The following is a 16237-nucleotide window of genomic DNA, read 5'->3' as shown; positions in this document are numbered from 1 at the left end:
TTCTTTGTGTCGTAAGTGAGTCAGTTGGATACGTCCTCACATCACCATGAGTTAATTAGATAAGGTATAGTGTGTGTGTGTGTGTGTGTGTGTGTGTGTGTGTGTGGTTTACGCTAATATGGCCCGTGTCTGTGTTCACTATAGGCTGCACCATCCAGGGGTCCACACACTAGAGCGAGCTTGTCTGAGGGCAGCGCTCATCGATGCAGTCAAACTGCCACTGCCAATTTCTGCTGCCGCCGGGAAGTAAGCTGTCATCGGAATGTAACTATTGTCGTGCACTTAATTTGGTTCATCTTTCCTGACGCCGATGCAGCTCTACTATCTGCCTCCCGCCCCTCCACACTCAGTCATCAATAGTTATATATACTTGCGTCAGCACAAACACACAATTTGTATAAGGATATGTTACTTTGTTATGTTATATTTGGATTTTAGTATTTTGTAATTTTTTTATATATATATAGATAGATAGATAGATAGATAAATAGATAGATAGATAGTGTGTGTGTGTGTGTTTTTACAGTACAATGTTTTTCCACACTAGCTAAAATGTTCAATCAATATCACTGATTTTGTACTGCTCTACTGGACTGTACTACACTGATTGTAAGGTACTGTACTACTGCACTGTACTGTAATACGTTACCTGCACTGTCTACTACTGTATGTTGTATACTATAATGTGCTGTAGTATACTGTACAGTACTGTATTGTACTATACAGTGCAATAAGGAACTGAACAGCACTGAACTATGCTGTATTGTTGTTTGAATTTACTGTACTGTAGTGTATTGTAATATAATGTACTATACTTCACTGTAATATAGTGTATTGTACTATACTGGACTGTTATAATTTACCGTACTAAGGATATACTGTAATGTTGTGTATTATACTGCACTGTAATGTACTTTTATACGCACTAATGTATGTTGTGTAGTGAATTGTCATACACTGTACTGTACTCTGCTGTTCTTACATATATAAACAGTACTTTCATCAGACCTTTGTTTATCTTTAGTTTACTGTACAAGTTATCAGGATTTACTGTAATTTACAAGAGCTAAGCCTCACCTAACCAACCCTAACCTAACCAAACCTACAAACGACTGAAAGTGTCAATATTCTCTGTAGACCCTTGTGTGCATATTAACTTGTAGCGTGGGTCACTTAACTACTTGAAGACACCAAGTGGCGGAGAGCTTGTTGAAACACAGCTGAAGATTTGTTCTTATTTATGGCGCTCAACACTTTATAAACAGTCTTAATTACGGGTAGCAATAGTTGTGAGCGCCGTGGTTGGACTTTTGGGACTTTGGGGTCATAGTAAGAGGGCAATGAGGTGATCTTCAAACCTACTGCGGCCGAGGGGATATTTATACAAGTGGGTAATCCTGAGGAGATGATTAACTCCAGAAGGCGTTGTTCAATTTTGTTCACCTCTCCACAGATGTTCTTATCATTATAGTAAATATTTTAAAAGAGGTGACATTTGCTAGAACCTGACCTAACCAACCAAAGAAACCTACCTAACCTGACCTAATTTCCTTGCCTGAGGTCCCCGTCACATTAAACAGGAAGTGCTTGTTTTAATATATTTTGAGGCGTCATGGTGTAATATTCTGTTTCTTTGTGGACGTGAGATTTTCTGAGAGTATTTACGGTTAATTAATTTTTCACGTACAAAGCACGTACAGACATAATTATAGTGTCATACCATCAGTTTTTCGACGTGTTTACCCCGTTTCCTCATCCTTCATGCTCTGCCCACTGCGGGTGATTTATGATCGTAGAGAAAAACTATATAAAATACTGTATCAAAATAAAAAGTTGTCGCCTCTAAAATACTTACTATAGTGATAAGAACATCTGTGTTATCAATGAACTTACATAACGGTGCTAGAACAAGCCACTTAAGGTATAGAGGGTCACTTAGGTACAGTAGATAAGTGTCACTGTGGCTGTAACTTAGCCTTGAGAATCTCGCCGAAGCTATTGGCTCCTTCACCGTTGGCTTCAGCGTAGCCTGGCATGGTGCTCTTACACCTGGCCAGCCACTTGACCACACGAGGTACTTATCAATCTCTACACCAGCCGCCACTATTGTTGACACAGTGGCCACCAGGCACATGTCCGCCACCGTCGTCTTGTTGCCGGCGGTGAAGGCGTAGTCCATGAGGAGGTGTTGAGCCAGCCAGAGCCTCGGTAACTTGTCCAGTTCTCAGGGCCTGGCCGCCCCCAGTACGGATACTGTCACATACAGTTACCTTAGGTTAGTGTGTGTTGATAGGTTAGTGTAAGCTGGGTTATTAGGTTAGGTTATGTTGGGTTAGGTTAGGTTAGGCTGGATTAGTTTAAGTTATGGTGGGTTAGATTAGGTTGGGTTGGGTTAGTGAGGTTAAATGGGTAACAAAATATTTTTATAAGATGTGTAATACATGATGCAAAGCGATATAGCTGTTGCTTAAAGGTAATTGATAATAATAAACTATGATGTGCACAGGAGGGCACCGCTGCCTCCACCACCCTACTCCTGCGTGGGGTTGGCGGTGGACAAATTACTACAGACCATTACAGAGTAGAGTAATGTTGTGTCGTCTTACTCCCATGAGGCGAGTATGATGAGAATACACATACAAGAAGTGATACTCAAGCAACGGTCACGAGCATGTGAAGTAAAATAATTTGTTTGATAATCCATTATCTGGAAGTAGACCACGTCAGCGTGTGGAAAATAACATTTATTCTAAATAACACTTAATAATGTGAACGAGTAGCAGAGATTAATAAGACCTTTAAACAACAGCTTTATCGTTTGGCATCATAAATTGTACAGTTAATAATAATAATAATAATAATAGTATTATTATTTTGTACCCAATTTAACCTCCCTCCCTCTTTGGCACAACTGAACTATGTGGTGCGCGGATTCTACACCGGACAGCCGCCAACTGAACTATTTTTGTTCATGTCCAGTTTGTATTACAATAAATGTGTTACCCACTTCCTGACTGTTTTAATTGCTAATTAATCCCTTCGGTACGATGTATTTTTAACTATTTTATTATGGCTGCTGCCAGTCAAAGGGTTAAGCAAAACTTCATTGTTTCTACAAGATATATATCCAAATACTGTTTATCCATAATCCATTTGCTTTTAAATGCCCAATTTTGCAAAGGAACTCCTTACCTAGATCATGAATTCTTCCCCCTCCCATTCTATTGTAACTTCAGCATTTTCATCTGGCTAGCACTTGACGATTACTTTTAGCAGAGGAAACCCCGCCATGCAGTATTGTCAAAATGTTATCTTGCATTGTGATCTCTTCCAACTGATACACAGCACATTTTTTGTCCTCATCCCTCTACTCGTACCCTGCCTCCTCCCCACAGCAAGACACCTACCCCGACACACCCCTCCCTCCCTCCCTCCCGCTTCGAATTCACAGTTTGGGGGTTCAGACCTCGGGGGGAGAGAGGACTGGCATCGCTAAGTGGTAAAGTCAGGAGTGGAATCAACTGTACTGTACACCCACCCATATACTTACAGCATACTCCGCCCATCGGTGATTTAAGGTCCCCATATCAAAGTCAAGTCGAGCGTCTACCAGACAACGCGCTCGTGGGTTGCTGGGGTAGAGGGAGTCGTTCTTACCGTACTGTGTCGCCAAGTAGGTGCAGATAGCGCGGCTGAAAATACGGTCAGCATTACTACCATACCATAACTTATCACTACCATACAATACCACGTCACTACCATACAATACCACGTCACTACCATAACTTATTACTACCATTAAAGTAAAATAACCCATCTTACCTCTCCCACAACTTCAGGTTACCGTCAACCATGGTAGGGATGGTGTGTTGTGGGTTAATAGCTATGAACTCTGGCTTGAGTTGCTCGCCGGCCAACACATCGACTTTCTTGAGCGTTAGGGAGAGGTTGAGCGCCTTGGCAGTAAGCAACACGGCCCTACTTGGCGGTGATAGTGGGTGGTAGTACAGGACGACAGCCATTGTTGCTTCTGTGGGCGTGAAGAATATATTTATACTATCTGTCTACTACCAACCTCCACCCAGAGATGATAAATATATTTTATTTTACTGATTAGATAATAGACATGATATTACCACCACTACTATCCATGGGAGGGGGGGGGGGAGTCCTAGGGGTTCCGGACCCTCTTTTTCACCAGATGTTGGAGGAGTATGAAGGAGTACAGTACCACCATTACCACTACCACCACTACTAAACACTATTACAATCACTGTCACTACAAGTACTACTACAATCATACCACCACTAACACCATCACCACTACTGCCACCACTACAGCCATCACAACAGCAATCACTACACCATACTACATATATCGTTATACCTTCACCACACCACACTACACTATACCACACTACACATACCTTTATACCTTCACCACACCACATTACACCACACTACACTATACCACACTACACCTACCTCTGTACCTTCAATACACCACACCACACTACACCACACTACACCTACCTCTGTACCTTCACTACACCACACTACACCACAAGACGTATTATCTATCAAGACAGCGTACTGTTCTTGTGATGTGATATGCCTCCACTTGAGATAACCGATCACACACACAGTTGCAGGGGACATATGTTTTTGTGAATATTTGTTCTGTGTACGTGAATGCTTCTCTGTATGTGTGTGTGTAAATACTGTATAATATAAAGAGTTTCTCTAAAAACCTACACAAACAAAAATATTACAATAACGATAAAGATAAGAACAGAAAGGTGTTTGGTTCATCAACAATATTGGAAGTTTCTTAATATATGAAGCATACTGATTACAGATTTGCTCTGAATTTTCCTGTAATACGTCTACTGTAGTTATCAAGTTATTAAAAATCTTATATGCAGATATTAGAATTGTTAACCTGACTAACCAAGTGCAGTTCAAGATTACAGCAGTGGAATCTCCTGCGCAAGTTTGGTAATTACACTATTCTAACAACATTTAATAAAATATAATAGCAAAAACTCTCAATGTAAAGTTACGAAAAATTATTGAACTTGAATTAACACAAGAGTGAGGGAAACGTTTATTGGTTCTGAGGAGTGGAAACGCTTACGATTTTCTTCTTTGTGGTTCTCGCAATTTAAAATATATATATATAAGGATTGGTATCTAGAATAAAAATGATTATTGATATATTATAGTCACTTTTTCTTCCATTATATGTGAGATATTACGTAGATGGTTTATAAGCGAGTGAGAGGTTCTGGGGGTGGTTGGTGTTGTCTCTTGGCCTCACACAACAACCTATAGTAAACAAACACAATGGCGGAGGATTTGGGTCAGAGTTTACAGACTTATACCGTTCAGCTGGAGCAGGTGAGTGTGTTGATGAGTGTGGTGAGTGTGGTGATGAGTGTGGTGATGAACAGGTGAGTGTGGTGGTGGTGAATGTTCATGGTGGTGAGTGTTGGTGGAGTGTGTGTGTGTTGGTGATGGAGTGCGTGTGTGTTGGTGATGGAGTGCGTGTGTTGGTGGAGTGCGTGTGTTGGTGGAGTGCGTGTGTTGGTGATGGAGTGCGTGTGTTGGTGATGGAGTGCGTGTGTGTTGGTGATGGAGTGCGTGTGTTGGTGATGGAGTGTGTTGGTGATGGAGTGCGTGTGTGTTGGTGATGGAGTGCGTGTGTTGGTGATGTGCGTGTGTTGATGGAGTGCAGTGCGTGTGTGTTGGTGATGGAGTGCGTGTGTGTTGGTGATGGAGTGCGTGTGTGTTGGTGATGGAGTGCGTGTGTGTTGTGTGATTGAGTGCGTGTGTGATGGAGTGCATGTGTGTTGTTGTGTCGTGTGTGTTGGTGATGGAGTGTGTGTTGATGGGTCGTGTGTGTGTTGGTGATGGAGTGCGTGTGTGTTGGTGATGGAGCGTGTGTTGATGGAGTGCATGTGTTGTTGATGGAGTGCGTGTGTTGGTGATGGAGTGTGTTGATGGAGTGTGTGTGTTGGTGATGGGTGTGCGTGTGTTGGTGATGGAGTGCGTGTGTGTTGGTGATGGAGTGCGTGTGTGTTGGTGATGGAGTGCGTGTGTGTTGGTGATGGAGTGCGTGTGTGTTGGTTCAGGAAGACAATGTGTAGATCAAGAGTTAACGTTAAGTATGTAGCTAAATGAAGTACCTGGTAATTTATATAGGACTAACCCGTGAGTGAAATTGATTAAAAACAATTATAAAAACTCTGGATTTTCATTGTTATATTATAGTGGATACTGTTGTAGCCCTGGCGGGTTAGTTCTCTGTATTAACCATTTATATTTATGAATTTAGGAAAATGTTATAGAGTATAGAGACAAAAAAGTGATGTAAGATGTTTGGGGTAAATGGGAAACTTTCGAAGGATGTCTCCACAGTTTTGATGAAGGTGTCATTTGAACTTCTCAACTGCCTCAGTATCACAGAAAGTTGCCCCCACAGGTGTTAATGACAGTTATTTTGTGCAGGTGGAGGCGGCGCTCACGTCCGACCCAACCAACGCCGAGCTCCTAAAGTTGAAGAGCGACCTGCAGGAAGTGATCAACCTCACTAAAAACCTCATCGAGACACAAGGTAAACACAATGCCTCGGCTGTTTTGATTATGAGTAAATATTCGTCCATTGGCTGTCCTCAGGTTTTGATACCAAAATAGTTTTATTTGGTGTATTATGGTGTGTCTTACTCATGTCTGACCTTCATCTCTTGTGCATATTAGAAGTTGTTGAAAAAAATTAAGATTTTCATTTGTAGCCGAAACTGCTAATAAGCACCAAAATGGCAGTCAGGTTTGAGTAAAATACGCCATAAAAAACCCTAACCTAACCTAACCATTTTTTGGAGCTAACCTGCTACTGTGGTGAAGGATACAGCTGGGTGAAGGAAGTGGTGGAGGATGGTTTCTTGATTCTTAAAATCAGATTGAAATAAATATTGAGCCAAATATTTATTATTGTGCTCCTTCCTGATGCCTGAATGCACGTGTCTTGAAATAAACTGACCTGAAAAGCACATCTAATAACTCGCTTTGACTTCTTGTCGGTATGCATATGGTTACAGACAAACGAATTTCTGTCTTTTCTTAGAAGTAAAAAGTTTTCACACGTAGGACACAGTCTTGATGTTGGTAGGACGCCGTGATCATGTGGATTGCTTAACTATTGTTCTGATAAACTCGCTAAATAACAGCTAGATAAGGGAGAGAGCACTTTTCACACGGCATCACGAGCCTTCAAAATTATTGGCCAGCCAAGTCACATGACACGATACTTGAAGATCATTGGTTGTCACGAAGAGGAGGAGGGGGAAGGAGACAAGTGACTCTGGCAATATGGCGGTACTGAAATTTACGCCTAGAAATTTGTGAGATACATTACTCCGTTAAGATCGATTTGCACAAGAAATGATATGAAGTCATATTTATGTTTTTAAGTCTTTGTGTGTTTAATATTGAAAATTGGAAACCTGCTGACAGCCAGTGGATGAATATTAACCTGATTATGTTCCTACGTAGTTGAGTCTTGGCCGATAGTGTTTTGTTTCTGTTGCCACGTGTTGTACAACAGCTAGACCTGTACTGTACTGTACTAGTAATACACTAAACTCCTTCTAACCCAATCTCATTTAATCTGGATCCAGCACCGGATGCATGTATCCCCAACCCAGAAAAGCCAACCAAAATCTTGTTATAGTGTGATTTTTCCCAGCTGAGAAGAGATGCCCCGGCCCCTCCTCAAGAGTTACAGCTGATTTCATCTTGAAGTGAAGATGTATTTCTAAATGAGTTTATTCATAATCGTTGGGATGACCATTTCTGACAAGAAAGATATTTAGCTAAATTATATAAGATACATACTTTCATTATTTCAATCATCAGCAAGTAGGAAGTTTATCAGAAATCTTATACATGAATTAACTGTTAAACTCGGGTAGCAAATTCATGCTTTAGGAGGACGCATTTAATATATACTTATTTTTACCCACAATAAGGCATACTAAGACAAATTACGTTTCAGTAATGCTACATTTTGCAAAAACTAACAATTTAAAAGATCAGAATCACATTGAAATATTACACAGTCCCTGAAAGTTGGTGGATGACTGTCAGACTGGGAAGCTTGGCCGCTTGAGCCGTTGGCAGAGGCGGGAAATATGAAGTTGTTCACAGTCATATTTCCCGCCTCTTCTGACGGCCGTGTAATATTAAATATGATTCTGATCTTTTAAAATGTTAGTTTTTGCATATTGTAGCATTACTGATACGTAATTTGTCTTAGTACGCCTTATTGTGGGTAAAAATACACTTGGAAAAAATACACTATAGTATGGGAGAAAGTTGGCCTAAGTGGTGGAGGTGGTTGTTGAGGAGCACTAAAGTGAAGTGTCTATGAAATGTAAATAGTGTACAGTACAGTCAATGACATAAGGAGTGGAGTCATAACCTCCTCTCCACCTTCAGTGGTGTACAGTGTGAGTGTTGTACACTCACCTCCTACCTCAACCATCTCCTGACCTCAAGAATGAACTGCCTCATGATAAGTGAATAATTATTGTAATTAGTACATAATTATTAACAGGTATCAACAGGTATATTAGTGTAGTAATAATGTGTACCATATAAAACACTTCTCTACTTGGTATGATTCTATTTTCACTTTCCTTATAAGGTTGCAGCCATTGGTGAAAATATTTATGGCTAATGAAAATGTGTATAAACTCATTTGATCTAATTGTGTTAAAAATGAATTTGGTATTGTAATGATGCTTTAAAATTCTCTACAAGTTTGTTTCAATAAAAGATCCATAAAAAATATTTTGACATTGTAATGATGGGAAGTAATTTTTTTATGAAAAAACATAAGAAATGTTTATGGCAGTCTAGAAAATCAGTTCTAATTAAGTTAGTACTGTAACACCAATTTTTTACCAAACTGATCCAGAAAAGTTCATTTTTAAAGTTTGTTTAAATAAAACAAAAACTATATGATATGGGCCTTCAAATGGAGGTATTTGAATGGAACTGTGTGTCACAGCCAAAACAGTACACACTACTGCCAAGCGTTTGAGAGCTCCCGGCAACTCCAGCTGCTGCAGGAATATGTTACATCACTACAAAAATAATCTCTATGGTATTATCAGTTTGTAATATTCTTAGTTGTATTACAGGTACAGTACACTGCAGTATATACAGTATTCGCTTGTTAGCTAATATATGACACAAGTTACCCAGTATATATTTATTGATATTTTCTGTTGAGTTATTGTTGGGTGGTGGTGCTGGCAGCAGGTGAGGTACTGTACGGTACTTAACTCAATTTTCACATTAAATATTATCATCATTGTTGTTTACAATCACTAAAGTATGGTGAGTAATGGAGTTCTTTCATCTTTTTCACTCTTTACAGCCAATTCAGTGACAAGTACTGCTGGTCTCAGCTCTAAGGAGAGCAGCAGCGAGCCTTCACCCATAAAAGCATGGAAAGTCGGGGACGAATGTCTGGCTGTTTGGTCAGAAGACTCACAATGGTAAGTGTGTTTGTGGCTGTCAACCTTAAAACTGAACACATTGTTGGCTCAACACTTATCACACACACAAGGACTGGACAATCCAAGTGGTGAGCTTAATTACTGTAGGATGCCTTGGGCCAGCCATCCTGTACCTCATTCCCCCACCCTCTATTTACTATCTCCAGCTTAATGAAATCTACAGAGATAAAGACATGAATTGTGTGTGTGTATATCATAACTCAGGAGGTGTTGTAGATATTTTACAGGACATTTGTATACAGTTTAAAGTAGTGATCGAAAAATGTTAGTTAAATGTGTATACTATATTTGGTTGTCAGTGTCTTAATGTATTGTTTCAGTAGCTATTATCAGTATTAATGTTTCAGTAAAATGTGGTAGTATGGGTGTCAGTAGTTCAAACACCCAGAAAATTAAGCAGGTTAAGAATGACACAGGGAAAGGTACTGTAGTAAGAAATGACATCAGAGTTAAGAACCTGATAAGAGAAGCTGCAAGAGACTGTACAGTGTGTAGAACTATCACCAGGAAATCACAGCTAACCCTCGCTAGAGCTTAAAATGGCTGTAAAACGTTGATGATGATGTCTGACGTGCACAGATATTTTTTTTTATAAATTGGATAATTTTGATATATTCTTACTTTTATTCTGGCTTAATTTTCACATCATTGCTACGACTTAAGTCAGCAGTCAGCAACATCCTGCAGTCTGCTATTTACACCACTGTATCTCTTGTGTACATGTCTTCCTCACACAATGAACATTATTTAGTTGCTGCCATCACCTTACAGACAGCCACTAGTCAGTACTTTTGTTTTTGCCACATGCACTCTCAGGCCCTTTGACTCAATTCTAGCCTTCTTTTTCTCAAATTTCTCTACTGTCTCTACAATACTATCTGCTCTCAGCACTATATAAGTCATCAGCAATACAACAACTTCTAGGGCAGACCAGTTTTAAAAGTACAGGTTACTGTGATATTGCCTCCGGCTCCCTTACTTTCACTTTACATTCCTCACTTTTCTCTCCGTATACTCTCACAGGGGATCTAGAGCCCTCATATATGGGTTGGGTTAGGTTTGTATTTTATGTTAAAGAAGACGAAGAAGCAACAGTGTATTAATTGGTACCATTTTGCAGGTACGACGCAGTTATCGATGCCATAACAGACGATGGCCTTGTAGCGGTCAGTTTCGAGGGCTACGGGAATTCTGACGTCACAAAACTCTCCTTGCTTAAAGAGAGAATCCCAGGAGAGAAGCGGGGACAACATCACCCAGGCTTCTCATCAGAATCTGAAAAAAATAAGTAAGTGATTGCAGTAAGTCTGATTAGAAATTGGATTATCTGAAGATTAGTCTTTCCAGGTTATTATTACAGGAATTATCCCCAATTGCCAGAACAATTGGTGCAGAATGTTTCTGTGTTCGAGAGATTTCAGGGAATTGAGATGAGTTCTTATACCCGGAAAAAATTGCACATTCAGAAGTTGCAGGGATCGAAAAGTCCAGCTATCAGGAATATTACTGTATAATAGATGATGATCTCATCCAGTTTCTCATAAGTACAGCACAGACAGAAAACTAATATTGTACAGTACTCTACAACAGTTATGTTTATTATTGACCAATAATCATTGTGTACAGTAAACCATTGTTATTTGCTGGTTTATGATTTGCAGTTTTGACTATTTGCAGCACAACGAGTCACCCCCATGTGCCCTCTGTGTCTCCTCTCTCTTGTTTGTGCTCAACCATGATGCAGTATCTCTTGTGTTGTGCTCAAAACTTTAGTGTTTGTGTGAAATGGCCCTGAAAAGACTGCCTAGTGTCAGTGCTAGTGATGCTAGTGGAATGAAATTTCAAAGGTAGAAGCCAGTGATGACTCTGACAAAGAAAGTTGAATTATTAGATAAGTTAAAATAAGGACATGAGTGCTGCCGCAGCTGGTCAGTTGTTTGGTATTGGTATACAGTAGTGCACTAAGGTAGTATAAGTTGCTGTTGACGGTTTTGCCTATTCATGCCATTCCTTGGAACCTAACCTCTGTGAATAACAAGGGTTTACTGTACACTGAAACATGTTTTGTGGCATTTGAAGACACTTTGAGGATTTTTATATATTTATTTTATTTTTTTGAACGTATCTCAACTTTTACAATGGGAGGCTCGAAGAAACAGTGTGTTTTGATAATGAAAAATTGATTGGAGCTCTTTTATAAATTGGGGAATGCCTCTACTCCACTGTACTGTACTTCATTCAATAACATCCATTTTAATGATATTGTAATAGAAATGTTCTTTTACACCACCAAATTATACATTACTCAAATCAAACAATGTTTGCATTACTTTATACCCAAACTGTATGTCCTCCTCAAATGGGTAGCTATATAAATTACATACACAGATCATGTTTGTAAACTCAGACACAGTTAATTGTTCATAATGTTTTGTCGGTTTAGCTTTTGGTTAACGTAGGTTAGGTTTGGTTTACATAGGTTAGGTTAGGATGGCTTCAGTTAAGTTACATTAGGTCAGGTTAGCATAAGGTTAGGGTAGTTTAGTGATCGGTTAGGTTAACCCCTTTAATATGGGGATACCACTTAATATTTTATTTGGCAAATGCCAGGCAATTTTATTCAGCAGAGAGAGCCTGTACATATGTGGTTAAGTTTGGTTAGCATAAGGGTGTTAAATCATGAGCAGTAATAAGGCAGGGGTTAACATGTGATGCTTTCATATACACAGCTGGGTGCTTGTATTTTATCCTTACAGAAGAAAACAACTTGAAGCCCAGCGTCAACAAGCCAAGAAACGGAAACAGCGAAAGCACGACCGTCTGAAGCAGATAGAGGAAGCCCATGAGGCAGACAAGGCCAAGTGGCAAGCTTTCTCCACTAAAGTTAGAGGGGTAAGTCTTTTGTCAGTTAACCTAACCTAACACACTCATGGTCCTTGGCCCCACTACCTAGAATTCCCTCTCACAGCCAACTAAAATCTGAGATATTGGCTGCTCAGTGACTTTTTATTTTCACTGGGGTGAGGTGTTAGTGGTCTCATGTTACTGATCTGAAGATGTCTTGAATAAAGACAAAAGCTAAGGTGCTCCAGTGTTTCCCTGTTTCTGTACAGTATGTGGTACTTTCACACTTGCTGTTTGTACAGTACAGTATACATAACTCTAATCACTTTTTGTCTTAACACTGCTTTAACACTATTGTTGGCTGATTGTGTCCTGGTACAGTAGTGTACACTACTGTACAACACAACAGTAACTAGAGAGAGAACAATCTTCTACAATGGCAGCAAAATATGGAGTAAGAATCCATGCAGCTAGGCCACTCATGCGCCTGGCACGTGGGGTCATATTGGAGTGTACTGCAATCTCTCGGAAATTTGTTCTTAGGCTCAGAACGGCTATTGGAGAGTTCCGGGGGGCAGGAGATTCCAGCTAATGGCGATGTTACTAGTACAGGGGGCCCCCAGATTCGTGGGGGTTAGGTTCTCAAACATTTGTGGACGGGGGTTACATTTTTATGTGTGTACAAAGAAATGTACATTCCCTTTATGTGTTTGCCCTTAGGACAATTATTTCTTTTACCTGTAGTATTTGTATATGTATATATATATATATATATATATATATATATATATATATATATATATATATATATATATATATATATATATATATATATATATATATATATATATATATATATATAACACAGATAAAGGAAATTACTGTCTCTAGAATGAATGGCTCCCTGTCCCAGCCGCAAAAATTCCGGCAACTTTAAAACTACCCACAGACATTCTTGGGTACATCCAGGATGTCATCCGCGAATAACCGAGAACCACAAAGTAAAAATCCTCGAACTTGGGGGGCATACTGTACTCACCAATAAACATTGCAGCAAATAATTAAATTTCTTTAAAGGGAGAGGTAGGAGGGGAATTAACCCAATATTGCTGCACTGAATGGTCTTTAGAGTTGAGACGTTGCTGTTTGTAGCCTCACTCACTCCACACAACAACCCTCATACTCTTCACTTTCAGAGGTATCTAAGTCCCCTATTATTATTACTATGAATTAAAGCAGACTTAGTTTCTTTATTTCTCCTGAGCACTCAACAAGGTATGATGAGTAATGATAATGGGGTTTATTTACAGTTGGTATCACAATATTCACTAAACTGAAGGAAATGTCACCAAATATTCCCAACAATTATCCAAAATATGCAGTCACTCGGAATCGAATATGACGATCATCCAGCTATGATACAATGATACGAGTTATTAAGGATGTCACCGACGTTGGCGAGTTCTGAGGAGACTAAAGAGGCCTGATGCGGAGCTCCACCACAGATTTTTCGCTCGGGGTTTACTCCCGTAGCCTTATACCAACCAAGGTTAATACGCAAGGCAGTGGGGCAGTGGTTGGTAGGCACCAGGATGTGCCCACATGCCAGTGGACCTATGTGCATTCCTTTTGGGACCCACTGCTACTTCGAGATCCCGTGCTGGTCTAGCCTGGGTCCACGAGGCACCCAGTTACCGTGTGTTGCCATGAGGAAGCACAGCAGGGGTCTTGATAGTGAAGAGGCTGTGTACTGGTAGGGGAAGACTTATGCAAGTTGCTTCCTTGTTCACCGCGAGGGCTAGCCAGCGGCGGTAATTGAAAGCGAGAGGGAGCAAGCAGTGCTTGCCCCTTAACACTAGATGCATTACACCACCTTGTGTGTGCATGCACACACACACACACACACACACACACACACAATGTAATCTAGGGGATGGAAATGTGAATTTGAATAAAATTATCATGCGGGCAATGACCAAGAGGGTGCTGGAGGTACACTCTTACCAAAAACTTCTCTACACTATAACCACCATGCAATCTGAAAAATGAACGGAGAATCAGAAACAATTCTGAGATGACAAGCTGCATTCTGCTCATTCTCACATCCATTGTGCCCAGGTGTTGGAGAAAATTTTGTTGAGAGTGTACAGTACATTTACCATGGATCTTTATGCTACAACCTGTAATGTGACCAAATTACATGCTTCCATGGTGGATATTTATTTTTTATTTTTTATTTTTATTTTTTTTATACAATTATTTGTAGCTTGTGGATGCAAACCGGTGAGTTCAAGACTGTGAGCGTAGTGCAACCTTTCAGACATGTCAGTTGCATCCAAGACCGTGAATGTTAACCTAACCCACCAAAGTTAGAGGGCTAAGTTTTTTTGTTCATTAACCTAATATAACCTTATTTCTCTCCTTTACTAAGCTCAATCATTTCCTTCCCCTCAACACCATCTTTATATTACAGACCAAGAAGCTGAAGGGGGTGACGAAGAAGTCGATCTTTGCAACGCCCGACGCGGCGAATGGTAGAGTCGGCATCGGCACCTGTGGCATCGGCGGGAAACCAATGACAGAATACACACACGCGGAAAAGTGGCGGAAAGGGACCTAAGATGCGGGTGGAGACTTTGTCGAGCGTTCTAATAATACATTTATACCGACGGACTGAAAGCTGAAAATATCTCGAGTGGCGGATAATGGACCCTAAACTGTCAACCATACCGATACATTTGTACTGACGAAGTGAAAATGTTGAGTGACTGGACCACCTCTGTATGTGACGACGCTAAGGTTAACAAGTGTCCAGGACGTGGGATGTACTTAACGTCAACTTGTTCATCACCTTCAGTTCGTTGTGTATTTATATTGTGTATCTATCTTTATCAGTTTTTGAATGTAGACGTAGAGAGAGTCAAATTTATACCTTAAGTTCCGTTAGGGAGAGAAGCTGTGTGTACAACAACCAGAAAGTTTAATATCAAAACCAAAAGGTTTAATAACAACCAGAAAGTTCAAGAATAAGCAGGTAAGGAACAGAATCATAACAGTGGAATGCATACGTTCATTGACACTATAGTTTATTTTTGGTTAGATTATTTTTGTGTTGCGTTACCTCGTTTCTTGGTGAACATTATAAACATTATTATTTGTTGTGTTAAAATGTCCAAACTCCTGTAGAACATCCTGGTATAGTGGCTTGCTTGTGTCTCCCTATGTTTTATTACTCTCTTCATCAGATGTAAAACTTGTAATGAAAACTTTTAATCAGAATGTTGTATTTTCATCCCAACCTTCAACTGTCCATCCCTTTTTTTTTATTGTATTATAATTAATTTCCTCGTGAGCTTTAGGAAAACTTATGTGACCTGTTGGATGGTATGGTTTCTTTTCGTTTAACTACTGGAGCTTCGCTCATCTGGAGGCAACAAATTGTCCTCGTTAACTACTGGAGGGAACAAGTTGTCCTCGCTCAACTACTGGAGGGAACAAATTGTCCTCGTTCAACTACGGGAGGGAACAAGTTATCCTCAATCAACTACTGGAGGGAACAAGTTGTCCTTGTTCAACTACTGGAGGGAACAAATTGTCCTCGTTCAAATATGGGAGGGAACAAGTTGTCCTCATTCAACTACTGGAGGGAACAAATTGCCCTCGTTCAAATACGGGAGGGAACAAGTTATCCTCAATCAACTACTGGCGGGAACAAGTTGTCCTTGTTCAACTACTGGAGGGAACAAGTTGTTCTCATTCATCTACTGGAGGCAACAAATTGTCTTCGTTCATCTACTGGAGGGAAC

The 16237-nt window shown here is 40.0% G+C and overlaps 2 protein-coding genes across 2 annotated transcripts; one reads left to right on the top strand and one right to left on the bottom strand.

Moving 5' to 3' along the window:
* Positions 1-1920: 1920 nt before the first annotated feature.
* On the bottom strand, positions 1921-4688 carry LOC121875445 (glutathione S-transferase 1-1-like). Its single transcript, XM_042380004.1, is given in 6 exon segments — positions 1921-2074; positions 2077-2204; positions 2237-2253; positions 3551-3692; positions 3823-4030; positions 4542-4688. Coding segments are annotated over 6 exon segments (732 nt in total). The 5' UTR covers positions 4660-4688; the 3' UTR covers positions 1921-1955.
* Positions 4689-5295: 607 nt separating this feature from the next.
* Positions 5296-15710, top strand: LOC121875444 (survival of motor neuron-related-splicing factor 30-like). Its single transcript, XM_042380003.1, has 6 exons — positions 5296-5400; positions 6511-6616; positions 9446-9566; positions 10708-10875; positions 12344-12479; positions 14905-15710. The coding sequence occupies exons 1-6, from the start codon at positions 5347-5349 to the stop codon at positions 15049-15051; spliced, it is 732 nt and encodes a 243-aa protein (XP_042235937.1). The 5' UTR covers positions 5296-5346; the 3' UTR covers positions 15052-15710.
* Positions 15711-16237: the final 527 nt, after the last annotated feature.

The sequence above is a fragment of the Homarus americanus genome, unplaced genomic scaffold, assembly GCF_018991925.1.
Source record: "Homarus americanus isolate GMGI-L3 unplaced genomic scaffold, GMGI_Hamer_2.0 scaffold12668, whole genome shotgun sequence".
NCBI classification, from domain to species: domain Eukaryota; kingdom Metazoa; phylum Arthropoda; class Malacostraca; order Decapoda; family Nephropidae; genus Homarus; species Homarus americanus.
This window is presented reverse-complemented; position numbering and strand designations above follow the sequence as displayed.

What these genes read in the sequence shown, in the direction of transcription:
- LOC121875444 (XM_042380003.1), top strand. Translation starts at nt 5,347, where the DNA reads ATGGCGGAGGATTTGGGTCAGAGTTTACAGACTTATACCGTTCAGCTG. An exon ending in TCAGAATCTGAAAAAAATAA is followed by an intron (nt 10,876 to 12,343) that starts GTAAGTGATTGC and finishes TTATCCTTACAG; the next exon opens with AAGAAAACAACTTGAAGCCC. An exon ending in TCTCCACTAAAGTTAGAGGG is followed by an intron (nt 12,480 to 14,904) that starts GTAAGTCTTTTG and finishes TTTATATTACAG; the next exon opens with ACCAAGAAGCTGAAGGGGGT.